The sequence below is a fragment of the Lissotriton helveticus genome, chromosome 3_1 (assembly GCF_964261635.1).
Source record: "Lissotriton helveticus chromosome 3_1, aLisHel1.1, whole genome shotgun sequence".
NCBI lineage: Eukaryota > Metazoa > Chordata > Amphibia > Caudata > Salamandridae > Lissotriton > Lissotriton helveticus.
The window spans coordinates 689,076,396-689,104,118 of record NC_136061.1 but is presented as its reverse complement, the minus strand read 5'-3'; the positions used below and the strand labels follow the sequence as shown (position 1 = coordinate 689,104,118).

At 43.4% G+C, this 27,723-nt stretch overlaps 1 protein-coding gene across 2 annotated transcripts in view; it reads left to right on the top strand.

Moving 5' to 3' along the window:
- VPS13C (vacuolar protein sorting 13 homolog C) overlaps window positions 1-27,723 on the top strand; it is a 2,773,485-nt gene that overhangs the window by 401,981 nt on the left and 2,343,781 nt on the right. For both annotated transcript variants that reach the window (XM_078680824.1, XM_078680823.1), the window contains exon 12: window positions 495-601. In XM_078680824.1, the coding sequence (XP_078536950.1) occupies window positions 495-601 (107 nt within the window). The remainder of the gene's footprint in view (window positions 1-494; window positions 602-27,723) is intronic.

Below are 27,723 nucleotides of genomic sequence, written 5' to 3'. Positions count from 1 at the left end.
CAAATTATTATTTTTATGAATTGTTCGTACGAACTGCTATTTTTAAGGTGGTGTTCCTTTTATGGTTTAGTAATGAAATCGAAATATAGTGGAAGATGATGAAATAATGATATAAATATGTTTGGTTCTGTGAAATAACTGATGCTGCGTTCTCTGGATCTGCTTGAAGTTACGTGTGTCTAGCTATGTATCTGCAAGTGTGCTCTACTTATCTTTCGTTTGGTGTACTTGGTTACTTTGAGCATAGGGGAAGAGTTGTTGTCTGGTGCCGCAGTAGGATTGTCTGGTGACAGTCTTTGGCCTTCTTTCTTTAGCCTATTCCTTGTTCGTTCAAGGCACAGTTAATTAAGGTGTATGACTTGTTACTAAATACTGTTGCTAAAAAAAAATCATTATATTACCCAAATGTTTTAATCTTAAATATATGCAATTCTAGTTTTAATGTACAAATGTTTTAAACTTTAATTATTATTGTTTTACTTTGATTTTTGCAGTATCTCAGTATGATTGACTTGTTGGAGTCTGTAGATTACATGGTACGAAATGCACCCTACAGGAAGTACAGGCCAGATCAACCTCTGCACACCAACTCTAAACAATGGTAAGCAATACAGACAGATGTGCAACAAAAAGATGTATTGACTGGGGATAATGTCAGTCAGTCTGCGTTTTACGATCAGTATAATAGTCCAGGGAAAAAACAACACTTATTATACACATACATTTGATATCTATGTAGGATGTTTATTTACTTTGGGAGTTCGATATAGCGCAAACCAGTTGCATTACAGATGGACACGTTCATTTTGATAGCTACAGGGAGAGTACGTGATTTGTCCAGAATCACAGGATGTTGAGCGCCTCTTCGGAGACTAGAATCCGGTTCCCCAGCTTCGAGGTCGACCGCTCTAGCTTGTATTATCATTATACTTAAAACTGTGCTTTTTTAAATTTAGTTAAAAACTGCACTCTATCGTTCTAAATTTACCGAATTTCATGTTGACAGGAAATAAATGGTACTATTGAACTGTCCTTCCTTTTTAGGTCTAGCTATGGACAACTTGTGTTTAGGTTTCATGTCAATACAAAGCACAAGAAGGGATTTAGCTCTGTTCATTCGGCCTTTGGTTGTTTTGAGTCATCTTCCAATCAGGCATTGCTTGATTACTCTGTCTTTCATTTCTGATGGACCCTTCTAACTACAGATTCCTAACCCTTTGATTTCCCACAGACATCCTACTGGATATGGGATTTTATTCCCGTAACAGCCTCTGTGTGCAGATAAGTGGCGGCTTCAACCCACCTCTTAAAGTGACAACACAGAGCCATTCATAGGATGACAACTATCTTTTTTCCACAGCCTTCGACGTGGATCTAGAGCTCCTAAACTTGCCATTGGTTTTTACCGACTCCCACACCTTACAGCGTGCAATGGAAAATGTCCTCTAAGAAGATTACAGGGTTAAACAGTGCTTCACCTGCATTGTTGGACAATGATCTACATAATGTCTACCTTTGGTGCTCGGCTCCAAGCATTGCTCAAAGTCCTGTATTAAGTTCTCCCTAATGCACCACAGGATTGTCATGGAGTGTGAAGCAAATTTGTGCAAAGTCATGCATCATCAAACACAAGAAACAAATTCGGTCACATTCAAAGTCCTGGGCCAACTTCCTATCCAAGTCTCGGTCCCGGTTTAAGTCACCATCCTCTGGTCAGACCAATACAAAGTCAAAAGATTAGTCTCAGTAGGAGACCACTGCCACTACTCCCGCTCCAGGGAGAGGTAATGTAGTCACCATTCTAAGGACCTGATTGTGCAGCTATCATCCAATTCCAGTCCCCATTCTATCGTGGTTGATGTGCCCCAAATTTCCCAGGCATCATCCACTCCACTGGTTGAGCAATTGGAGGAAATGCTACAACAATTTGGCCCCCCCATGGACCTTGAGCACCATAGATCTGCCAGTACCTACAGTTTAACCTCCTTTGAGGCCTCCCCTGTTGCCAACTGACCCCGCTAGACCCTTGCCTTGCTTCTTGGTGGCACCATGCCACACCTTTTCTGAAAGCCATGTCATTTGGACGGGTTCGGCACTGACCTCTGGTCCAGAAGTGCCAGTTAAGATCTGGCTCTGTTGCCTATCTCAGATCCGCAGCCGAGTTTGGCAAGGGCTTGGTCGATGTTATGCTACGAAATTACCATATATTATTCCCCAGGCTGAGAAGGCTCATGTGTGATGCCCTTGCCTCAATGTCAATATTGCGAGTGGCTGGAGGCTATGCGTAGATCTGTTTCAGATTCTGAACCTGTGCATGGTACTCTCCTGTCTCCTATGACAGACCATTTGCTCCCCCTCTCCACACTGGTGCTGCTCTGTATTTAGATGCATAAAGCTCTAGTTGCCTTGACTCACCATTGGGCCCTCGTACCAAAGAGAACACTTTCTTTGCAGTGGTAGTACTCTGAACTACAGAGATGCTAAAATTACAATTGCCTACTGTGAAGAATAAAGCAAGCGAGATCTTGCACGCTGTACCCAAGTAATTTCAGAGCTCAGTTGGTGCTTGAGGGACAGGATGTGGTCAGATCGATTTTATGGGCTCATTTGGACGCAATGGACTGTGATGGTTATCAGGGTCTGGCAGAAAAGCAAATTCCACCTTGAATAGTTTTATATATAGCTGTGCTAATGCTTGCTCCACAGGCTTCTTGCCCCTGGTCAGCCAGGTTCACCAGCAGTACTGGAAATTCCAAGGCTAATTTCATAGGCAACCCTCCCAATCAATACAGCAGTTCCAGCTCCACTTTCACAACTCTAGGGAACATGCTGGTGGCAAGAGTATATGGCCATTGACATGTGAGAGTACACTGTAGTGAAGCCTTCACCTTCAACGGGTACAGCACTTTGGGAGGCTACCAATCCCATCTGTATCATAGAAAAAACAGACCGTAACATTGAATGGTTGATTAAAGAAGCCAACCTGATGTGGCGGAGGCCTTTTTCCATTACTGATTCAGAGTTCACAGTGCTGTTGTGTGCATCATGTCTTTGCTGCAGGGTCTCGATGAGGCTGAGATCAGAGGCCTTTTGTCTCCATTGGAGCAAAGGACCTATGTCAACCCACTAAAGCTCTGTGCCATCTGTCTGGTCCTCAAAGGTTTTCTGCCCTTCATCAAGGGCAAACATGTTTATTGTCTGATAGTCAATGCGACCACCTTATGGAACCACAAGCAGGGCGGAGTGGGGTGGCATGTGCTGTGCCATGAGGTGCCGAAGCTCTGGACATGACTGGAACTTCAAGCGATTCCCCTAATGGGCTGTCACCAAGCATGCTCCCTCAACGCCAGGGTGGACTTGCTTAGCAGATGCCATCTGGCTGACCAGGAGTAGCACCTGCATCCAGAGATCATTCAAGGCATGTTCGCTCAATAGTGTGTGCCTCTGATGTATCATTGTTCCACCTGCACTGTCAACATCGGGACAGGATTCTATATCAGAACCTCCATAACCTACACCTCCATGTGTGGAGAATGAGTGGAATCAATTTATGGATTCTGATTTGATTGTGCGGGAGGTTGATGTGCGTTTGACCATGCATCGCCTATCCACCAAGTTGGTCTATTCTGGCCACAGGATAACGTTTGCGGCATAGTGTGAAGATTGCCAGGTCAATCTAATTCATTCTAAGCTTTCTTATGTTCTGTTTTCATATAGAAGCCTAATAAGGACAGAACTTCTGTTGATAATAACAAATCTTAGTCTGTGTTCTGACACCTATTTCTATAAAAACGGTGCCCCACTTGTGTGACGGTGCAAAGCAAGGGTGAGAGGACAGGCCCCAAAACTAAATGTGAAGACATTATGTTTTTGTTTGAAAATGTACCTATTTTTGCAACGTGTGTAGCAGTGGTTCTGATGTCACCCTGGGAAACCTAACAAATCAGGACACTTCTGAAAGCTAGACATGCTGGGGAGTCCAGGGTGGTCTGACTTGCGTGGGTCCAACTTCATTTTCCTACCCAAAATACTCAGCAAACATCAAACTTTGACTAAAACCATACATTTTCCTCACATTTCTGATAGAAACTTCTGGAATCTGTGGAGAAGCACATAATCCTACCTTCAAATTTCACACAGTTTTCCTGAGAAAAACGGTACCATCAACTCCACTCTATTCTTTCCATTTTTTTGTGTGCACAATCCCTGGTGTCTATTGGACTTTCTGGAACCACCACCCCTGGGGAGTCTAGATTGTGGGTAATCTCACAATATGCCAGGCTGTTGGTGCCATTAAGGTGTGGGTGCAAGGTCCAGTGCCAGGACAGGCTGCCCTTCCCTATGTTCTAAAAACATTTTTTTCCCTGGCACTGTTGGGCTTCTAATCCCTGGGTTAAACAGATTTGGAGTAAGCCCACCAGACTGCCTTCCAGGGGGTGACAAGACTGTTGAGGCCTTTGGAGGGGGAGGACAGGCCTGATGCCAGGGCTATCCAGCACCACCTTTTTGTTTTTTTATTTATTGTCCTGATTTCTAAAGGAGCTTTCTGTCCCTTTTAAGGGGGTGGTTAGAAAGATTGTTGTGGTCTTTTAAAGGTAGGGATCAAATCCAGTGGCTGGGTGGGCTGCCACACCCATTCTGAACAAAGAATAAGTCTAATTGTCAATGGCCTTATTAAGTCCCTAAGTGGTGGAACGCAAGATTGGGAGTTAACCCACCAATGTTCCACCTGGGAGAGGGGGGGGGGTGTTTGGACTACAGTGGCCCTTTAGCGGAAGGAGTAGGGGTTAGGTTTCATGCCTTGAAAGCCCCCCCCCCGGCCCATTCTCATACATATTTAAGAAATTTCCCTGGTGCCGAAGTGGGAGTTTTGCCCCTTTAGGGAAGAATGTGAGTAAGCTTCCCAATCGCCCCTCATTCGTCACCTATTCCATCATCTATCACCACCACTCAGTCCAAATTTTACAACTGTATGACTTCAAAGTATTTATTTTGGTCCCCCAGTTGTTGACCCACGGATGTGAGTCCGGTACCATCTGGTACCAGTTCAGCTGGAAACATGGGTATAGTTATCCTTTTTGCAGTGTGGTAATAAAGAAATCCCTCTCATTGCAGTTCATAAGCAAGGACAAACTTCCCATTCCAATCATTGGTTCCCAGTATTTGTGTACTTAAACATAGTCTCTACAACCAAGGGGACATATTGTTTCACAGAGATCTACAAAAATACTCAATCCGCCTTTCCTCAAAAGTGTGGGCCTTTCTTTCATCCACTACAAGTTACCAAAGTGTACCTATGGCAACCTACAATTCATCCGTACATTTTTGTCCACAACACGTGCTGCACCATTTCACAGAAGAGCGCATTGCAGGCGCTCCACTTAACACACCCATGCTTGGGCCCGGAATGGGACCTGAAAAAGGGGAGTCAGCACATAGATTTTCCCTTCTCAGTGCCCCTTCAGACTATCCAGCTGCTGCTGCACTCAATTTTCTGGTATTAATGGTTTTTAACATGCTGGTTTGTTTTTCCAAGGAGTATTAAGCTTAGCCTGTTACCAGTGAAATTCTTTTACCTTTTTATAACTATCTTTGACCTTTGACCCTTTGGACTGTTTAACTCTTAATTGCAAACAAAAAATTGTCAGGAACAAAACTTTATTTAGCATTTTACTTGTCTTCCCAGCAACACTGCGACATATGATACCATCAGCCTTTCTTGTCTTTTCAGCCAACAGCACTCTGCGGCTTGTTGCTTTGTTTTTAAAACTCTCATCATTAGATCAAAAACCCAGCATGCAAAATACTGTTAGCTAAAATGTGAGAAGTAGTCACCTAAGTTGTAACATTTTACATAGTCTCCTGGTTCACTAAAAAAACAACTTATTTCACACATAACACCAAAAGTAAACTCTGCTCACATATTTTATGATGGTACACTGTGCCATTCACAGCATGCATTAAAACAATTTTAGCATTGCCAATCTGAACCATTGTGTCTTTTGTGTAATGGAAAGCTTTATACTGAGCTTCACAACACAGCAAATGTACATTAGAATAGAAGGCATCCCATCATTTTCTCACACATACAGGACAGGCACTGGTAATTAACACACCAAATAAGGAGTGATAGTAGTTAAAGAACTGTTGTACTCTCTTTGCAAGCATATATATACTTAAAATTATGTGTAGGTGAGCTGAAATGTTATTTACCTGTCTTCCTACTACAAGATTAATATCAAGAGTGTATGGAAACAGACCATGCTTCTCTTTCTTTGACAATATTGCTTCTATAGAGTCAGGAGCCATCCTCACGACTACGGGTCTCAGAATTTCACATCAAATATGGTTATACACTACCTGGTGGACAAGGCATGTTATGCAAGTATATTCAATATAATCAGATTTTTCATATGAATGAGCAAAAGCAGTGGAAACACTCCTTCAACAGGTACACTTTGGGCAGAAACTGTGCAAACCTCCCTCCTTCAAAGGACAGGTAAAGCAACAGTAGCTGTTGACCACAGCTTTTCCCATCACAGTGCAATGTAACTGAAGTAGCAGACGGTAACGCTGTGCTTCCTTAGAGAACAGGCACTGTATGGCAGTAACAAACAAGATTCTCTCTCAAACATAAGGCAGCAAGTGCAGTCATCTATTTTCTGCAGAACCACTTCAGCAGGGCAGACCTTCCTTGCTCACATAACATGTACAGTTATGGCATTTAAAGACAATTAGGTCATAAAGATAGATCTCTGGATTGGGAATGGAAACATTGTTAGATAGATGTTACGGGATCCGCTATATCGGGGGAGCGAGGAATGGGCAGGGGACGGGTTTTTGTCAGAGAGGGCTTTATTGCAGCATAAAAATAGTCCGTACAGGTTTTCCTAGGGTACAGGGTCCGTCTGGGGGGAACGGCTTCGGCTCCTCCGACGGGCTTTCGGTTTAGATGGATCCGTTCGGCGTAGCCCCTCGGGTCTCGTCCTCGCTAGGGGCTGATCCTCGTCTGTGGCGTCTCTCGCAAAGGAAAACACAAAGAAGGAAGGGTGTCAGTGTAAGGTCCGGTACTCGTGATGTTGAGGGGAAAAGGAGTGAGGAAGTTCCGGAAGTGCAACACTCAAATGCTCTCGTGCGGAGAGGGGTGTAGTGCTCAGGGGTAAGGGTACACCGGGACGGGGGGATCCCAATCACTCGGCGGAACTGCCCTTCCTCCTGACCCAACCCGCCACTCGCCTCCGTACCGGAGTTAGCCACACACCTCCCCCCGGGTGTGTGGCAGGGCGGCTCGTGGGAACGTTGGCCTCCTGGCGTTTCCTCCGGTGATGATACGGCTTCCGCTCTCCTCGATTCTTCCTCCGGTCTTTTCCTCCTCTCTTCACCACGCTCTTCTTCCGACTCTACTCTCCAACTCTCGCCTCTCCCGGTGTAAAAGCACACCTTCTCTCTTCCGGCTTCCGCATTTAATGCTGCCTCCTCCACAGGTAGCCCCGCCCACTCTTCTCCAGTTCTCCAGTTAAAGGGCCACGGTTCCTCCTGTTCTCCGGAGGTGCCGATATCGAATTCAACAGAGGGAAGTTTGTTCTGTAAACAAGGAACAAAGAGGGTGGGGATGGTAAGAGCCCCCGGGGGGAGTCCCGTTGTTCATGTCCAGTGTAGAGGGTCGCACCACCCCGTTACAATAGATCTCTGGAATGGGTAAGGAAAGATTGCTGTATGGCTTCCCCTTTTTTTATTGTGAACTCTGTGTTTGTTAGACAATATAAATGTTGGGATGGTGCCAGACTGATTCTATGCACCCACTCAGGATATGTTGGCCTAAAGTCCTGCTAGCTCACAGTGCCACCATAAGTAACCTGAAACCTAGGAGAGTAACAAATGGATTGAGAAACCTCAGAACATGACAACCCTGCCTCCCCCAAGGAATTGTGGTAACAGATCTAGAATCTTTTCACTAAGTCACTCGTGCTTGCCCAGAGAGATACACAGGAATTACACAAAGGGGCTGTTCAATATTTATTGAACCATTGTAATTCTTGTGTAAAATATAGGTGCTGCAATGATTAATTGACAGAAGCCGATGAAGGTCATTAGCAATATAAGAGCAGGGAAAAGGATAAATAATTCCACCATTGTGTTAAATCAGTGTATGTATGCTGGCATATAAATACTGTGTATAGCTTACTCCTACTATACCCTTCCTAACCTAAATGTCTAGGGCAGTTCATCTGCCAAAATCCCCTACTATATGATCGAACTCCCCATTACCTGAAGGTAAGTGTATGCAGGCCTCCGTCTTGGTCACAAGTTGGACATCCCTCCTCACTGAGGGAATACAGAAGTCAGCTGGACTGAGACTCAGACAACAGTGACCTCGCTGTGGCAGCAAAGTACTTGTCTCATTTGAACACTGTAATGCAGTGTATTTATAACAACAATATCCTTGCTTCATTGTTTATTCTCTTGTGATAGCTAAGTCACTTTATGGAGGAATAACAAATTACATATGCACAATGTATATATAGGCCTTGTACTAAATGTTCAAGGTGTCATGATAGTGTACTTACAAAGTGGAAATGTAAGCCATATGGTTTCATAGAAACTAATCTTGACCTGTCACACAGGCAGATGTGTCTAAAAAAAAGTCATCCTGTAGAAAGAAGGCAACTTAAGAAGTGTGCAAATGTAAAATGGCAGTGTTTCTTCCCAGGCCTAATACAGCCACACATGTGGTATGCAAGCTCTATTTGATCTCAACATGCGACACCCATTGCGGAGGAGAATATACAAACACAGTCCTAACAATCAGGAGCAGGACCAATGGAAGACCTCCAAAAATGCTTCAGAGAAAGGAGTATGTGAAGAATGGAGTGACTCCGAAGACTGTCTGCAATGTGCTAACTAAACCATAGCCTATTCTTTAAAAAAAAGTGCACTTCCCCCACAGTATCAGACATGTTAAAAATACAGTGCATCAGTACTCCAAAAAGTTGTGGGAAAATTATTGCGGTGTAGCGACTGTAGCTCTGAAGAGGACCTTGCAACTTGAATATCAAATGCCTCCTCTGCAGATGTTAAGGGCCAAATCTTTCTGAAAAGTAAGGTTTTTAGTCCGCTCAAAGTGTCAAAGTGCACGTTCAGAAGCTTTATCGAAGGCCAAATCGTCAACTCCCTAACTGTACGGGCAGGTGGAAACTATACTTGTGCACAGCAAGTCACAGCGGAAGAAACCGTGACAAGATAGACTATACCCAGTGTCATACACCAGCAACCTTGATCGTTCAACATCAAATAACTCCCATTAGAGAGAGCAATCTGAACTCGGGAAGAATCACAGCCACTGGAGAACCTTTCAAGTAGCAAGATATGTTTGTCCGGAAACATTACAAACCCTGTGAAGTGAAACTTCCTTGCACACTATGGATGACTTAAAGTATTCTCGCAGCTAGACCCACTAAGAAAAATGTCAGCATTAACATTCTGAAAACAGATTTTAAAAGGTAAAACCCAATACTCATGTAGATATGCCTCCCATAACGCTTCATATCTGCCCACATGATGGTGTTGTAGACCTTATTGGCAGTGCTTAATTTGAGCTATTGGTTTGCGGTGCTCTGCACTGGCACTTGTTAGCACCGGCGCTTGGGACAGCCTGCCACAAAGTGGCGCTGTCTAGCTAATTTAGAGATTATCACAACAACAGTTAATTATTAATGCTATATTATTTAAAAATTACTTTTATCTGCCACCCATCCATTCTTATAGCTTTGGGGGCCTGGAATAGTCCAAACTGTCACACTTGTAGGAGAGTGATGGTTAGTAGTTGTGTTCTTACTATCATTGGTAACGTAGCAGGGCAATGTGGTGGAAGCTGCAGAGGCCTCCTGACAAGAGCCTTGGCACTTGTTTTTTTTTTTTTTTTTACAAATTGAGCATTAGGAATTGGTAGTGAAGTGTTGAAATCGGCAGAGTAATGAACCCTTGGATTATCCAAACCGCAGAAGGAATTTCAGCAACAGCGAAAGGTAATGTCTCTAACTTCTCTATGTGTGATATAGTTTATGTTGCATGCCATGAGTATTTGCTGTTTTGTTAGGTGTTATAGTGAAAACCGGCTTGTGGCATTAATATGTGCCATGGTACATGACCATAACAAAGTGTCCAACTCAATAGCATTATTGATCTAAGTTGTGACTGTCCCTGTTTTAGTGTGGACATATCATGTAGTATAATGTCTATTTGCTGACAATACTATGTTACAGAGGGAGTATATTCTAGAGGACAAGGATGTCATACCATTGTCAACCACTGCTAGAGCCTTTTCTAAATTAGCACTGTCCATCTCGGGCAGTCTTTCTGCAGCGTCCAGTTAAGAAACTTTTAACACCTCATTTTATATCGCATGCAAGAAGTCTTTTTAACATGGATTTTCGAATACCTAACAAGAAATCCTGTAGTGGGAGATGTGTTTTGGAACTCTTGTGTCTGTAGCCCCTCTTCTCTCGTCGCTCTGGGTGATCGCCGCTCTGGAGCTAAGGAGGGGCCGCAGAGCAGCGGTTCACAGGCTCCTCTGGGTCAACAGCGGCAGCATTGGGAAAGCATCCTGCATTCTAGAGAGGACTGCCTTCCCGGAGGAGACCACCAGGCACCGGGGCATAGCGAGCCTCCTTCTTCTCCTTTCCTGCCACTGCCAAAATTGGTACAGGTATTCGGGGCTCCTGCAGCCGGGGGGCATTCAAGCACTGTGCTCCAGAGTAAAAGCACAAATAGAGGCAAACAACTTGGAGGGATGGTGCAGGGGCCGGCTAGAGACAAAATTGAGGAGAGAAACACTAAGCTGTCCCCTGAAGATTAACTTGTCGCTAGGAATAGCAGGAAGAGTCATGGTCAGGGGAAAGGCAGAACTACTCCAGCAGTGCCAATGGAAAATAGTTGCTCATTCTTTCAGCGTTGCAAGGTGAAAGGCAGGAGTATAATGGCAGGCAGAGTGAAACAATGTGTTGGATTTGAAAATTAGGATCACCCCCTCTTTGCGGTCGTATTTTAAAGTACAACCCCTTGTGTTAGATGTTGTGAAACAAGGGGAGGCCCTAAGAAAGAGTTCCGCAGGCCAGTTGGACTCCATGTTTAATCTGGAGGAAATGGAGTCTGTGGGAAGCTCCCCTACGTCATCCGCCTGATCTGCAGCTCCTGGTGTTGTTTGGGATAAAGGCAAGGGGTCTGCAGGAGGAGAAGTTTTGGCTGGTCAAGGCACAGCAGCCAGCTGTAGTGTAGGGGCTGATAAAGTCCCTGAAGATTGTGAAAATAAGGGTCCCTCAGTGGCATCTCTGGAAGCTGTTTTATCAACCCTCTCAGCAGATATTAAGAAGGGGTTCTCAGTTTCTGAGGCCAATCAAGGTGAGATAAGGGTGTTTTGAGAGTCGCTTGAAAAGAAAATTGATCTCCTAAACTCAAGAACATTCGTTTTGGAAAACACAGTGGGAGATCTAAGAGAAGATCTGGGAGCAGCAAAAGCCGATATATCATCTCTCAAGAGGGAGCAGGTGGTTCTACTTGAAAGGCTTGAGACACTGGAGAATATCTCTCGGAAAAACAACATGCGTATTTTTTATGTCCCGGAGGGGAAAGAAGGGGAAGACCTCAAGTCCTACATAGTGACACTCTTAAAAGAATCTTTGCAGATTGAGGAATCTGAGGAGGACCTGAAGAACGACATCCAGAGAGTTCATAGAGACCTTTTCAGGAGGCACCACGACAGGACAAAACCTAGGAAGATCCTCATGAACTTTGACCTACTCCTTAAAGAGGAAAATTCTTAATATGGCTCTAAAAATGAAATCATTAAGAGCTGGCGATTTCTCATATGAAATCCGCTCTGACCTTTCTCGTGTTCCCCTGAATAGGCAGTGGGATTTTGGCAGGAAGCTGGATGAGTTTAGGAAACTTGGTGCTTTAGCCCAGCTCAATTATCCTGCAACTCTAAAAATCATGCACAACAGCAAAATGCATAACATCAGCTCAGTGCAAGAGGCAGATGAGGTATTAGATAGTATCAGAAAGTCGTAACGATAGCGGATGGCTGACTAGCTATAAACAACATTTTCAGTTGGGATCCGGGACATTTAGGGGCGGTTCTTGTTATTAGGGCTCTCCCCTTCATATGTATTTGCCCACCTTCAACCTTTTGTATAAGGTACTAGATAGGTAGTCAAAACACATGTACATGTATCTATATTAAGACACAATTGGGGACATTTAGTTAAGGGTAGCTGATGGTAGGGTCTTAGTTTTTCTTTCCTCCTTTTTTAAGACTCGTCTAGTGAACGCAGCCCTGGCGAGCCTGTTGTTGTGGGTTTGATGCGTGAAGGGAGAGAAACCATGTGCGCGCACAGAGAGGCGATGTGCACATGCATGGCGTCTCCTCTCCCACCGCGCACTTGATTCAGCTCCTTCACGCGCCCGGACAAGAGATGTGCACGCGTTTGCTGTGCGGGCACTGCGCTTCAGCGCGCTTTAACTTTCTTTACGAACTTTCTTTTTGGCGTTTTCTAGGTCAGTGCTTTTTTTTCTTCATGGTCGGTGAATACGCGCTCTAGCTCCATGCAATGCAGAAGATGACGAGAACGAGATGCTGTGCAGTAAAACATCAACGCGGGCATGATATTGTGAAAGAGTGCATAAAACTGGTGCGAGAGCTTCTAAAAACAAGTAGTTGCACCTCCTGGCATTGCCTTTACCAATATCCCCATCAAGAAAAGAGCCCTACACCTTTACAATAAATCAGCACGTGTCACATAGTTGAACTCCCAGAGCTATACAGTCTTCAAGAGGAGTTATAACGTCACTGAGAGGAGACTTCCACTGGGCTCCTCTAAACTCCTAGCACCCCCGCCACAAGTCATACGTCAGTTCCACCTCGTGAAAATGAGTGGGTTTCTAAGGGAGTGCTGTGTTATTCTTTCTGAAGATGCCTCGGCCCTCCTGCTCCCTTGCCAGGAGCTTCCTGGCTTCAGGCCTATGAGGTGAATTAAAATACAAAAACCCAGTGTGGTGCACCATCTGTGTGTTCTACGAAAATGTGGTTTAACTAAGCAAGGGTCCTCTGGGGCAGTCAGCGCAGTTCTCTTCGGACTACACGGTACCCTTAGTCACAAAAACATGCAGCGATTTGATGAAAAGACACCGAGTTGTGGCTGTCTTTTGCTCTTTTGTAATGATTGCGTCATTGTGGTGTAATAAAATGGTATAGTATGTTACTACGGTATTCAAACGTAGGATGGCATTTAATATTATGACAGTATGCATGTAGCAGTGTTAGTGGAGAAGTGTGGCTAAATAGGGGTTGGCGGATACTATACATATTTAATGTGTCCATTAGACCAAGGCACAGCGCGCAGTGCACACTTGGCGCTTTCTTCGACATAAAGCGTGTTCTAATGGGGATTTCAACCGGACACAAACGCCCAAAGAAACCTTTTGAGAGTAAAGCTGTGGCGTGTGCGCATGCTTTTAGATTCAGTTTCAGGACCAATGGTAAATGGGATGAGACCAGGGGTGATGAACTCCATCAGTTGAGTTCCTACTTAGTGTAAATATATGATCATACTGCTCAGTATGCCCTGTCAGGGCTGGGCTGGCTGCCCCCCTCCTCCTGTATCTCACAGTGCCTCTGTGGAGCCATGCGATTTCGTCCAATACACTGAAACAGTGCTAGTGGTTTCAGACTCCAGCGTAGTGTCCATTCAGAAGTAAGAAAAAGAAGATCACAAGCCAATCCGAAGGATCAGAAAAAGTAGCACAATGGTAATCCAGAGGTGTAGCAATGAAGGAACAAAGTATGTAATTTTCATCCATTGATAGAAAACATGCAGTCTCATCTAAAATGGTTGAGGCGGAGGTGCTGGTGTTGGTGAATCAGATGAGCCTGAGCAAAAGTCCTCAAAGTTGATGAAGTAGCCAAAGGCAGTCTGGTTTATTCTTGGCAGCTATGCAGATTGTGTAGAACTGGGAGAAGACTTGATCTGTGGTACATTGACATAAAAGGAATTTGTGTCCGAATTTGTGTTTCTGTACAAGTTGACAGGTAGAGGGATACTTCATTGTTGGGTACCCCTATCTCCCATTGGGGAGAGGAGGCTTCATCAGTGATTAAAGCTTCCATTGGAACTTCCTGTATGGTAGTGAGAAGAGGCAGGTAACTACCCAGAAGCCCACATGGCCTACTGTCTGCCCCATAGTGTGGTTTTATCAAATCAATTAAGACAAATCTCTTGTTTCTGCAGCCAGCAAGAGGCAGAAGAAGCACAGTTATGATACCTTCGATGGCCAGGACAGGTACAGGTGCTCTGTAGGATGGCCCAAATTATTTTTTGTCCACTATTTTCTGCCAGACCAGATGTCCAACCTTTGAGATTTAACTGGGAGCTGCTGGCACTTTTTTCACTTCACCAGTTGTAGTGCGTTTTACTTGGACTTTGCTTTGTTCGTCCTGGAAACCATTCAGTTCCTGTAAAATAGCCAAACATTTGTTAGATGGTGTTTCAGCCATCAATGTGCTGGGACTGTCGAGGTCTGGCACCCACATCATAACCCCAAAGAGGATCTCATAGGGAGTTCGACCACCCAGGGATTTTCTAGGCAGATTGTTCAGTGCCCTCTGGACCCCATATAGGTGATGAACCCAACTATGACCTGAGCCTAGTACCTTAGATGTTAAAGACTGCTTTAAGTCCTATTTGTTGCTCTCTATTACTGAATTTCAGTCTGTATGGATGAGGGGATTGTCACAGGGTCACACCCAAACTTCCCATGGACTCTTTGTAAGCCCTGGAGGCAAACGCTGGACCCTGATTGGAATGGAATGTGGCAACTGCATATGTCCCAATAAAGACTCTCAGATCCTTTATAACAGTTTGAGTGTCATCCAACCGCTGTGGCCAGGCCCATAGGAATGGAGAAAAAGAATCCACTGCTAACAAGATGTACTTGAAAGTGCTATCTGATGATAAAGGGCCTCAATGGTCCAGGGAAACACAAGCCAGAGGTTTGCTTGAAATCAGTAGAGGCGTCTATGATGGACATGCCACTATGGAACCCTTCATCTCCTGGCAGATGTCACATTTGAGAACAAAATCCTTGGTCTTTTTGTAAAGACCTGGCCACCAGTAGCATTGCTGCAATAGTGTAGCACCCTCCACCCCCTTGCATGTGCAGATGCTAGACCCTCGTGTGCAGCTAGCCTACAGTCTGAATTTGGTAATACTTTATCTGCTACTCCAGGAATGGTACATTTTGTGCATCTAATTTGTAGGAGTACTTGAGTGGAAAGCCTTTTGGCAGGTCGGTGTCGTTGCATGCAGCGTTGACAGCCAAAATTATGTCTTTGTCTATCCTTGTACTTGAACGAGTAATTGTAGCGACTGCAGTAGTTCTCACTGTTGCTTTTAGCGGTTCTATCAGCCTTGAAATTCCATGCAATATGTACGCCCGTGGTGACTTAATGTGTGTCCCTGGCAATCAATAATTCAGCTTTGCCACCTGTTCCTGAAGCATCTTGTGCTTGATTGTGCACGCTTTTAAATCTCTGAGTCCATTCTGGCTCCAGTTGTATAAATACTCATTATAGGACTGGACACAATAATACAAATCACACACTATATCTGTATTTTCTAATGCCAGAATTAGAGCCTTTAGCCTATCCAACTGTGCAGTACAGTCACAGAGTGACTGCATTTACATTTTCTCAGGGTGGAATTCTCCGTCATGCATGCACCTCTTTACAGCAGCACACGCTGCTGAGTGTTAGTGCTTTGTCCCTAGGCAGGCTGCTAGATAACTGCACGTATGACAGCCTGTTTAGTAGTAAAATATAGCAATAGATGATGTTTCGTGGAATTATGACAACATTTGGTCCTGGTGCCAATGCAGCTGCTGCACCATTTAACTCAAACCCCTTATAACTGCAATTGCTACTGCCTTATAGTACATCAATCCGATTATGCCTACTAATTGCAAAGGAAGGTATAGATGCATGAATAGAAAATGCCACATTCCCACATACTGTTAGAAACTGTCTGCCTTTTCCCTGGGAAGAGATCTTATCTTGTAGTTTAACAGTCCCTGAAGTCTTGACAGTGAATGGGGCTTAAACAGTGTGAATAGCCTTAGTAGATGAGTATTGTAAATACATGCAGTCAAAGGAAGATAAGTATCTGTAAACAGTACATGCTGTGCAGCCTTAATATAAGAAAAAAAGTTACAACCACTAAAGCGGATTTGGATGAGTACTTTGGCCTTAGAGGCTGATAAGAGAAGCCCCTTTTAAGATAAATTAAATACAAAGCACATTGTAAGCGCTGTGCAGGCTAAACCCAAAAATAGGTTTTATTGAACATGTAACCCCTAATTTTGTCAAGAGAATTCTCCCTATAAAACTTTTTCAACAGATTTTTGGTACCAATAAATAGTTGAAAAACATATTTTATAAACTGACGATAGGCCCACACAATTGTCCCAATTAGTCCCAAATCAAGGCGAATCATTGCAATAGATCTTGAATTGCAAAGACAAGATAATATTCCCAAAGCTAAGATTCAATAAAAGACGCTTGATTAGAAGGTTTTATGGACCTCACCTTAATTGCATACACAGCCACTAGGGATATTTTGCTAATGGACCTGATGAAGTAACTGGACATCGCATTTAGCCTGGGAATTGAAGTAACCCAAGACTTATAGACTTATATGCCCATAAGAAATTGTGTGTTCTAGTCTCTACCAGGTAGTTCTATTCTTTTACCACCTACAGTCTTTTACTATTGTAATTCCAGATCCAAGGGGATTTAATACGTTAGGGACACATAATCTTAATATTGACGAGTGGGTATTAACTATTTTCATTAGGGCTGGGAAATCAGATAAATATAAAGAAAATAATTATGAGGCTAATGTAAAGCGTTGCTTTAAGACGTTGTTAACTTTAATTTTATAAGCATACTCAATCCTCACACCCAATCAATCTCTTAGCCATTTGTCCAAGTGACGATTTGTCAGTGAGCGCAGCAACTCAATTGGAACACCAAATTGATTAATTTATGCCATAAGGTAGTTTTATCTCTGGAATCAAAGGTACTACCAATATCTATGTATGCCCCATAGACCTTCATCTTCTGATGTCTAGCATATTTCTTGCTTTGCCATAGTTAGGCAAACAATATTATCTATAATGGCAAGCTTCACAAAAGTCAAATTGTTCATATGGCAAAAAATATAATTCATTAACTCAATCTCTTAGACGATTCAATGAGGATTTTGGGGAGATCTTCCCAGTAACATCTCAAATGGTTATCAGATAATAGATTTTTGGTATATTGCAATCACCTTTTTTATAAAGGGAAATGATGGCCCTTAACCTAAGCATGATCGTGTCTAAATATATTCATGCAAAGCAGGGGACAATGTATATGGTATACGTAGATTTGTCCGCTGCGTTCGATTGCGTATCGCATGCGAAGCTATGGTCTGTCTTGAGAACCATGGGGGTGGACCCCCCCTCTTGGATTTCTTGAGAGAATTTGTATTCCGAGGCTTCTGCAAGAGTGCGCTTTGGAATGAAAGGGGAGCTCTCCGCGTCTTTCAGAGTGGAGCGAGGAGTCAGGCAGGGGTGTGTCCTGGCCCCCCTTTCTCTTCTCGGTGTACACCAATGGATTGGAGGGGGAGATGCTGAGAGGGGGGCAGGACCTCCCCAGACTAAATCAACGCCTGATTCCCGCTCTACTCTACGCGGATGACGCGGTCATCCTGGCCCGCACACCAACCGAACTACAGAAGTCCCTGACTAAGTATGCTGATTTTATGAGTGCTTTAGATCTACATGTAAACGTCAAAAAAACATTTGTCATGGTAGCTGGTGGAGGAAAAAAACGAACAAAGAATATTTACTTAAACAAACAAAAACTTGAGAGGACCCCCCCCCAGTATCCCTATTTGGGTATAATGATCGATGAAAGACTAAACTGGAAGGCAGCCATAGAGGCCAGGAGGCATCTCTTTAAGAGAGCAATTGTAGCACTGATGAACTTCTCCCAACGACTGGGAAGGAGACCACCGGTTGAGCTGCTAAGAATCTATGCCGCGAAATGCCAAGCAATTGCGCTATATGGGGCCGGGGTATGGGGGCATGCAGACGTTGGTTCCCTCCAGATAGCGGAGAACTCTTTTATGAGATTTCTCCTATCTGTGCCAAAATGCTCCTCTATCTATGCCTGCCATGTGGAATTAGGAATCCCCTATATAGAAGATCTGATAAAGGTCCAACCATTGCTACTTTGGAGGCGCATTTGGGTGTCGGACAAAAATGCGCTGACCAAACAAATCTTAGAGGATTCCATGGTGCTGGACCGCGCGCACAAAATAGCATGGCTCAGTTATGTCAGGCATTTGTTCTTAGACCTGGGTCTAGAAAAGTACTATCTTACACCTGATAAGCTAACTGAGATAACAAAGAAAGAGTTGAAGCAAATAGCCCTGAACCATCTAGAGACTCTTAGGCTTACTCTGGTCTCAACTAAACAATCTGTTCTACACGCAAACATGATACAGCTTACCCCGCAAATCCAGCCTTATTTAACATTAGAGATCAGTACATATGATAAGACGCTTCTGACAAGGTTCAGACGTAATCTTTTCCACAGGCTTGTAGCCTTTCCGGTAAAGAACACATGGGAACTAACTCTGGCTCACTGTCCCTGTGATGATATGTCCCCACAGTCCTGTATACATACAATATTGTTCTGTAAATATTATCATATCCACAGAAAAATCTGGCTATTTCCCCTGTTAAAAGGCTGGAGTTTTAGACAATGCCGTCCTGCCATGTTATGCTTACAAATGTTAGATTCTGAATGCACTTGTTACCATGTATTACATTTTTTAAAATGCATTGTCAGGCACAGGAATAATCTTTAAATACTGGAATTTGCCAATCACTGTACTTCAACGGAACCCATCCTTTTAACATTTTAGATTCCTGTTAAAACGTTTTCTATGACATACTGATACTTTTTAATCATGTGATTGTTTTACTTATGTTGTTGCTTTTATGGTTTTGAAATGTCTAAAGCCGAATAAAGAAAGAATTATTAAATGATGTTACTATCCTGCTTTTACTGATGAATCTGATCAGCTCCTAAACATAATCAAATAATGGTTTAAGGATTTCAGCCCATAGGGTCTCTTGTACTACTGAGTTTAACAATTGTATGTGTTGCCTCTTCATTAGTGAACTCGATGTGGTTTGTGTAGAGAACAGAAAAAAGTCTCATGTGAGGAAAACTAATATCAATTGAGGCAGACAACATATTGAAACACGAGCTCCACCTAATACATCAGTCAGGACAGGTGTTTTAGAATTATCTTTACCTAAGATTTCACAATCAAGTGCCAAAAGTTAGTCATGCAAGTTGTAATGAAACACAAAGCTTAGGTGCCTTGTTGTCATTATGTTTTTTCTTTGTAAATTAGTGAGGTTTTGTTTACCCTACATGTCAATGTTTTGTTGTCTGTTTATAAGAGAGAACATTAATTTTTGTTCTAGTTAAGGGCTATTGTCTTATGGTAGTTAATTGATCTTCAAAGAGAATAATATTAATACTAGAATGAAGTACCTTTGATGATTGTTGTAACCATGAGGTTATATCGTTATAGACTACAAAATGGTTCCGTCGTGTAAATAACTAATTCCTTTAAAGCAATAGAACATTTGAACACAAGGTTATTTTACAAAACGGAAACAAATTTAGGCCCAAGCATAAGTGATTTATTCGCTTTACATTCAGTGTCGGAGTACTCCCCACAGAAGTGGTTGCTTGGATGATTTGATTAATTTGAGTTTTTGATTTTGTATAGCGCTCGAATGCCCGGAGGCATATTGGTGCTGCTGCTGTCTTGAACCGTGCTGAAGGGTCATTGTTGCCACCGATTACTAGCGTGTGAACATCCAGGTTTTTATTAACTTCCTAAAGTTCAGGAAGTCAGAGCATTTCCTTATGTCCACCGGTAGGCCATTACAGAGTGTAGCTGCTTGCAGTCGAAAGCTCTTACCACCCCAAGTAGCACACTTTGCTCTTGGAAGGGATAACAGCATTGCTTCTGAGGAACCAAGCTTTCTACCTAGGGAATACCAGGCAAATTTTGCACGAAAGTATCTTGGACATAAGTTATGCAGTGCGTTAAAAGTTATGCATAGGTCTTAAACTGTAGACTTTTTGCTATATTTAGACAGTGCAGATTGACCAGTGCTAACTCCGCTGACTTATTTTGGGAATTCAAGAAAGAAGTCGCGCTGCTTCATTTTGCAGTGTTTGAAGTTTCTTTAATTACTTTTTCTGGATGCCGACTAGGAGAGCATTTCAATAGTCTAATTTGGCCAAAATCATAGATGTGACAACTGTTTTTTGAAGATAATTCGAAATGTGTGGACAGATCTTGTTTATTAATTTTAGTGTGTAAAAAACAGAGCAAGAATGTGCTTTTACTTGATCAAGGTCATAGTGGAGTTTATCATCGAAAATAACTCCCAAGTTCCTTCCTTTCTATACTGGGGTTGTTCCTTTCTGTACTGGTGTTGGTAAGGATCCCATATTCTGAGTCCACCAAATTGGCGACCAAGGGATCTATTGTTTCCGAATAATAGGACCTCTGTTTTACTGGCGTTTAATTTCAGGCAATTCGTTTTCATCCAATGATCTATTTGGGCCATACAGGAGCTGAATTTATGACCCACTGCTTCTTGCTCTTTGGAGATTGGCACTACAATTTGAGGGTCATCGGCGGAGGACACTGCTGAAAAGTTTAGGGCTGTATCAGTTTGATCAAGGAGGCGACATACAGGTTGAAGAGGGTGAGGCTCAATGAAGAGCCCTGCCGAACCCCACATGGCAAGCTGAATTGTTTTGACATAAAATTGCCCAACGTTACATGATTTGTTCTGTCAGTTAGAAAGTATTTAAGTAGAGTCAGAACTATGCCTCTTATTCCCAACTCCATTAGTCGGTTGGTCAAAATGGTGTGGTTGACTGTGTCAAAAGCACCCGAGAGATCGAGTAGGATCAGGGCCGCTTGACCACCACCGTCCATGATCAACCTGAGTTCTTCTGAGGTGGTAAGCAAGGCTGTTTCTGTGCTATGAGCCTTTCTAAAACCGTATTAGGAGGGGTCCAGAAAATTGTTGCTGGCAATACAAGCCATCAGTTTAAGTAGAGCATTTTTGAGTAGTTTGGCTGGGAAAGGAAGTGTTGAGATGGACCTATAACTACTCTGTTCCTTTGGGTCAAGATTGCTTTTTTTCAGTAGGGGCAGGTTAGATGCCGCCTTACATTCGGAGGGTATATGTCCTGTACTGAGCACTTTATTCAGGATTTTTGTGAGTTCTTCAAAAAACCCAGGGGGCTAGGTGTACAATATTGTGGGGCGCAAGGGTCTAAAGGGGACCCTTATTTGCATGACATTATACGTTTCTGAACCTGCTCTTTGTAAAGGGCATAGAACCTATCCAAAATTGTAGGAGAGTTGTTCATTGGGGGCATAGATTCTTCGCTGTGATTTAATGTGAAGGAATCAAAGACCTGTGTGACTTTACTTTGAAAGAACCTTGCTTGGGTATCAGAGAAAATCTTATCTACTCTGGCATCAGTGATGGCAGGCCTTCGTAAATCAAACTGCTATCCAGTATCTCAATTATCCATGACTAATTGATGAGAGTTGAAGCTCTTGTTTTACAAGAAAGCAGCAGAACCACTTTTGCCTACTTATTACACTGCATTTGACATTCCATCATTCTACTAATCGTAGGATCATTGGATTTAGTGGATACAAGAGTCTGAGAGTTATACGTTAATAATTTCAAAATTAATGTGAGAATTGTCAATGAATGTTTGAGCAATTAATTGCTTACTAGTTAATTTTAATAATAAGGATAGTAGAGAATGAATTGAGGCCATCGTGCTGCATATAGATGGATCAACAATTTGCGGTTGCGACCACCTTGTCAGGCACCGTAAAACATTCACCACCCCCTAGACTCTAAACCTTCACAGTTCTTGCCCTATCTTAGCAGCTCAACGAACGCACTCCATCCAATGGCTTCCCACCTAGAGAAACTGCAACTGTAACCTAGAGCACAGGCAAGATAGATGGCCATAATAGGCAGGAACAAGAACCTGTACCTTCAGAGCATGAGCGCAGCCAGCTGCATCTGTGGCCCCTATTCAGCAGTGGGCATGAATCAGTAAAAAATATTTAGTGACTGCATTAACAGAACACAATAACCAAAATTCACGTGTTGTCCATTCCCTTGTGAAGCACAACTGATCTTCTATAAGCTGAAGAACAAGGTTGCGGGAGTTCATGAACGTCTGGCAGTGATGGTGATTCATGAAAACAAAGTGCACCTACTCCTGCTCAATTCTGCAGGCGCTTTTACCATACAGTGGGACTCGCACCTACTCCCCCCTTCAACTGAAATTTGAGGGTAGAAGACCCCATGGATGTTGCTGAAACAATGTAGATCACTACCTCTGCTGTTACCAGACGCCACTCCTGCACCTCGTTCGCTGGCTCCCTCCTTACTCCTGATCCCTGCCCCTCATCCTTCTATTCCTTCCACTCAACGTCCACTTGAACAGTACCGAATGAGTAGATGCAGGCAGTGGGCCAACAGTGTAGAGAATGCATGCAGTGCATGATCTTGCATCTCTCTTCTTCTTACTCATGAAGCGACCTTTGAAACTCATCGCTCTCCCACCAACAGATCAGCATAAATGTCCGCTCTCAAGATTATCAGGTAGGATATGTGCAGTCTTGATATGCTGCTTTTAACTTGTAACATAATCACATTTCATGCAAATCCATGGTACTCCTATTATTGCCTTCTGAATGATGAACATTAGATTGTGCGCTGTTGTATTTTTCTAAACTTTCCTGTCATGCTCAGATCTCTGCAGTGGGCGTAACACAGAAGAGTTATCTAACCAGCTTGCTGGTAAACCAATCCTAAGACCTGTGCCTGATTGCATCGCATCTGCAACCAAAAACTGCATGCGAGGCAGCTGTACTACCGATCAGCTCTCTTGAGACTACCGAGGCAACTGGTTGGAGGGTAGGGTGCAGGGGCGTGGGTGTTCATGTTCAATGTTCATGGCTGCTTGAGCCCAACTCCGCCTTCCTCCTTTTCAAGGGGGTGAAACTAGAAATGCACCTGAGAGGGACATGTTAAGCAATAGCCCAGAAGTGTGCTCTTTACAAATTTTGCCCAACCGCAACAGTATTGGTATAGTACTTTCAAGACTCTTTCGTCCACCATCTGAGGAACCAGTAATTAGGCTGTCATGCTGCTACTTGTAACACTGCTCGCTATCCCCTCAAAAAATAATACTTAATTTTGAGTCTAGGTGTCTCAGGTGTTCCTGAGCAATTGTTATGTGGGTTGAATAGAATGTGCAGATGTTGAGCAGTTTGCTAGAATATGATATACTGGTCGGAAATGAATCCTCTATTTGGGAAGGGCTAACTTCAAATAGCCTCCCTCTGCCAAAAGCTGGCAGAATTGGAAAGCTTAGAAACCTTTGGCTTCTTCTTTAGTACATGGTCTTTATTCCCCCCAGCCCCTATGATGTAATTTACATCTGGATGTACAAAGTGCAATATATTAGAATGGACAGTCAAAACAAAGAGCATAGTGGGTTCGTCTCAGCGACATTTGAGACGATGTGAAGAACATTTCGATCCACATGAGAACCTATTTCTATATAAATCAAAAGGCATGATAAAATGTAATTAGGGCTTCACGGTTTTATTGTATTTACTTATTGGATATTTCCGTCTGTATTTATCCATATTAATTTTTTGCAAATCTTATCTGTATTTATCCACATTTATTATGGGTGTTGTGAAAAAATGAAGTTGAAACTAGTACATTTCTACATTTATGTAACTGATATATGTGCATGCATGCTTGATTGGCTAATATGTTTCAATGATATAAACACCCACAGTTGATAAATCAATGCACTAATTTGAAAACATGATTTTTTTTTTATTGAGGTTGTGCATCTCTTCTCCATTACTAAAATTCATTTTTTTAACCTCTTACCTGTTAATCTGCACATCTAAAAATAAATACAGAGCGGAAAATAAATGGTATTATGTCTGTATTTATCTGTAAAAATCAGTAAAAACGGAAAACAGGGAGCCCTAAATATAATGTTTGCCTTTTATATAACCACCAAAGCAGAATTAATATTCCTCAATTCTTCCAAATTCAAGGTATATTCGCGGTGTAGATTACAGACAGTTCAAACGAAGTGGTCTATTGGTTCTTCTATATTGAACCGCCAGTACTCATGATATACAACTCACAATGCTATATTTTAAGGGTCACAGTCGGAATTGTCTGGCAGCCATGTCTCCACTTTCCTTCCAAGGAAAGCTATTGCAAAATTTTGCGACCCATCATGGCACTTGGGGGAAATTCATTAGGTGAGAAAGCTGCAGGTTCATCTGCAAGGAAGATCGTTGCCAAAGATAAGTGACTTTAGGATATTGTTTTATTTTTATAAAGACCCTTATGCGGTGTTTAAAGTCAGTATATTATTGTAACCACAGAAATATTTGTCTGTTGAAAATCTAGATGCTGCAGTAGTAATAAGCTGTGCCACTTAGGCACACCGTTTCCATCCCTACTTACTGAGTCATATAGGTAGAAAAGGCATCATCCTTCTTGAGAAGTCATTTCTTCTTTTCTGATAATAATGTACATTTCCTTTACTTGATTATAATTTGTTACTCCACAGACTGTTCTGAGTATTATGTTTTCCCACGTTTGGCTATCCTAGTATTTTCTTATACTGGTGGTGTGCATTTCAGTACTTAGCGCTCAGGACTTATTGTACTAATACTAGTATGCAAGCCTCTGGCACTAGAAAACTATGGCCCAGATGTAGGAAACGAATTTGTATTTCCTAACAAATCTTCCTGTAGAAATTGCAATTTGAAAATCGGTAAAATGGGGAACCTCCATTAACGAATCGCAACCTCATGTACTAAGGATTACCAATTTGTGACTGAGCCAAAAATACCAGGTAGTAACCATGTGCAAACAATTAAGAGTCCCAAAATGCAACTGGCTCGCTCGTAATGGCAGCATTATACATCTGGGCGAGGAGGATGAGGATTCTTTCGGTGAGAGACAGGAGGAGGCGGAAACATGATAGGATATTCAGAATGAGGGTCACTCTATTTAACCTGACAGAAGAGGAGGTCATAGACCGGCACAGACTGGGTAGCAGGGTCAGACGATTAATTTACAACCCCAGGTACAGGCACCAACGTTGCAGAGCAACACTATACCTTACCATGTGCAGGTATTGTGTTGCCTGTACCTCCTAGCATCAGGTTGCTACCAGACAATGATAGCAATGAAGGGGGCGGGGTGTTGCAAAGTGCATTTTCAAGGTTCCTCCACAAGTTTCTTTACGTGATGGTAGGAAAATAAAACCAGCATATAGATTTCCTGGAACACCTCAATCATTGCAGCAGACAAAACTCCAATTCTACATGGTAGCACAGCTCCCCAATGTAATTGGCTGTGTGGATAGGCCATATATATATCCCTATGCCTCCATGGTGCCACATAACACTTCGATAGGCACAAGAAGAGCACACATTTACTGAACGTACAAATGGTGTGTGACTCCTCCTGTGCCATCACTGACCGTGTGGCTGGTTACCCCAGGAGAGCAGCCACGACTCCTTCACCTTCTGCCGTAATGGAATTCACTTCCGGCTGGCACAGAGCGAGTTAGGAGATGACTTACTGCTAGGTAAGGTGTCCACAGAAGCAATGAATGCACTGGCCAGGAGTGTGTGTGATGTGATCCTCATGCTATCAGGTGACAACACCTATGCATTAAAACCCAGGATCCTCACACTTCACCTGACCTCAAGAACACCAAGTGTTAGGTGTTACAAGAGGGCACATAGGGCAACATGCTCACTCATTGAGCTCACATTTGGAATCCTGATGTCCTGTTTCCGCATCATATACAAAACTGGTGGAGCACTCCTCTACAAGCCACACACATGCTGCAAGATCTGTGCCATCCTGCACAACATTGCAGTGAGAAGGGGACTGCACAATGTCACCACTGAGCCAGACTCTGACGATGCTCTGATGATGACCAACAACCACTACAGGGGCAGCAGGAGTGAACCCAGGCCTCTGAAGGACATGCACGATGCACAGAGATTACACACAAGTACTTCTGAGGAGAGTGAAGACATGACACTAATGAAAAGATACCTTTTATTCAGGTGGCTATCACAACTGGATAAACATAAATCTCCATAGTGCAAAAAAGTGTGACCAAAGAAAAAAAAAGCGCACATCAGAAACTCCTCATTGTTACTTTTTGCCCTCTTGTATGGGGGGTCTTCTCAGCTGCTCTGGTGGCAGGTGCAGTGTCAGACCCCGATGGATTGCGCTGTGTTCGCCTAGGTGGTTGGGATTCCTGTGCAGAGACGCCACTAATACTACTGATACCTGATCACTCCCAGGTTGCTGGGGTATGTGAGGCAGACACAAGTTGTGTGTCGGTTTACTTTCCAGTGTTGTGGTGACGTGCACCAGTACACCAGCAACATCCTGGCAGCAGTGAAGCATTTTCCATGTGGATGTCGATGGTACGCCTGGCCAGGCTTGAAGTGGCATTTGCAAGGCGGTAGCTTGACCGTGTGAAGGTGTCAATGCACCCTATGTATTGTCTGTGGCTTAAATACTGTTCCCTGTGCTCACTCTCAATAGATGTCTGCCATCGCTCCTGCCCCTTCTCAACTGCCTTGGTATAGGCGCTGCAGCTCTCTGTGTATGCACAATGGGTTGCTTCAGGCCACGATAGTTGAAAGGTGTTCCTGTAGCTCCTTCCATGGTGTCTGTGTGGCTGCTCACAAGCCTGTCCTCTGTTGTGCCAGGGTCTACCACCGTGGATTGTTTGGCCTCAATATCTGCAGAAGGGGGGCAGCGGGGTAGTAGCAGCTCTCCTGCAGGTTGGTACTTAAGTGCAGGATATGGGTGATATTGGAGTGGTAGCGTCTGGCTGGATGACAGTCTCTGCATTCCCTTCATTTGTCCATGGTGGAGTCTCATCTGGGCTGTGATCTGTGTGAGATATTTGTACATGATATTCATGAATAAACAGCATACACTTTTGGGCACTAAAAAGTTGTGGCTCTCCTGCATTTGTGCATGACATGTTGGTAATGTGAAAATGTGTTTGGTCTGGTCATCAGCATTCAGTATCACACACTGATGGAGTGCACTACAGCTCCCATGATGCATTGTTTGGGCCGGCCAATGGAGTTTTGCTAGCTGTTGTGTACGTGTTGTGGTTTGGATTCGATTTTGGCCTGGATCTGACATGAAGACAGATGACTTACCTTAACTGGTGCTTGTTGCCATAGAGGTGTCGATGTTCGCAAACCTGCTGACATTCGGTCTCAAGGGTCCCCTCAATCAACCTCTCCATGGCAGTAAGGGAGGGGGTATGGATGATCCGCCTCTGGTCTTCTGTCCATCTGCCTCCCTGGTGGCCAGCTTGTCCTTTGTTCGGGAGAAATGGTTGTACCATGTCTTCCTGGTTTCAGGGATGGTCCACTGTGTAACCCCCAGGGA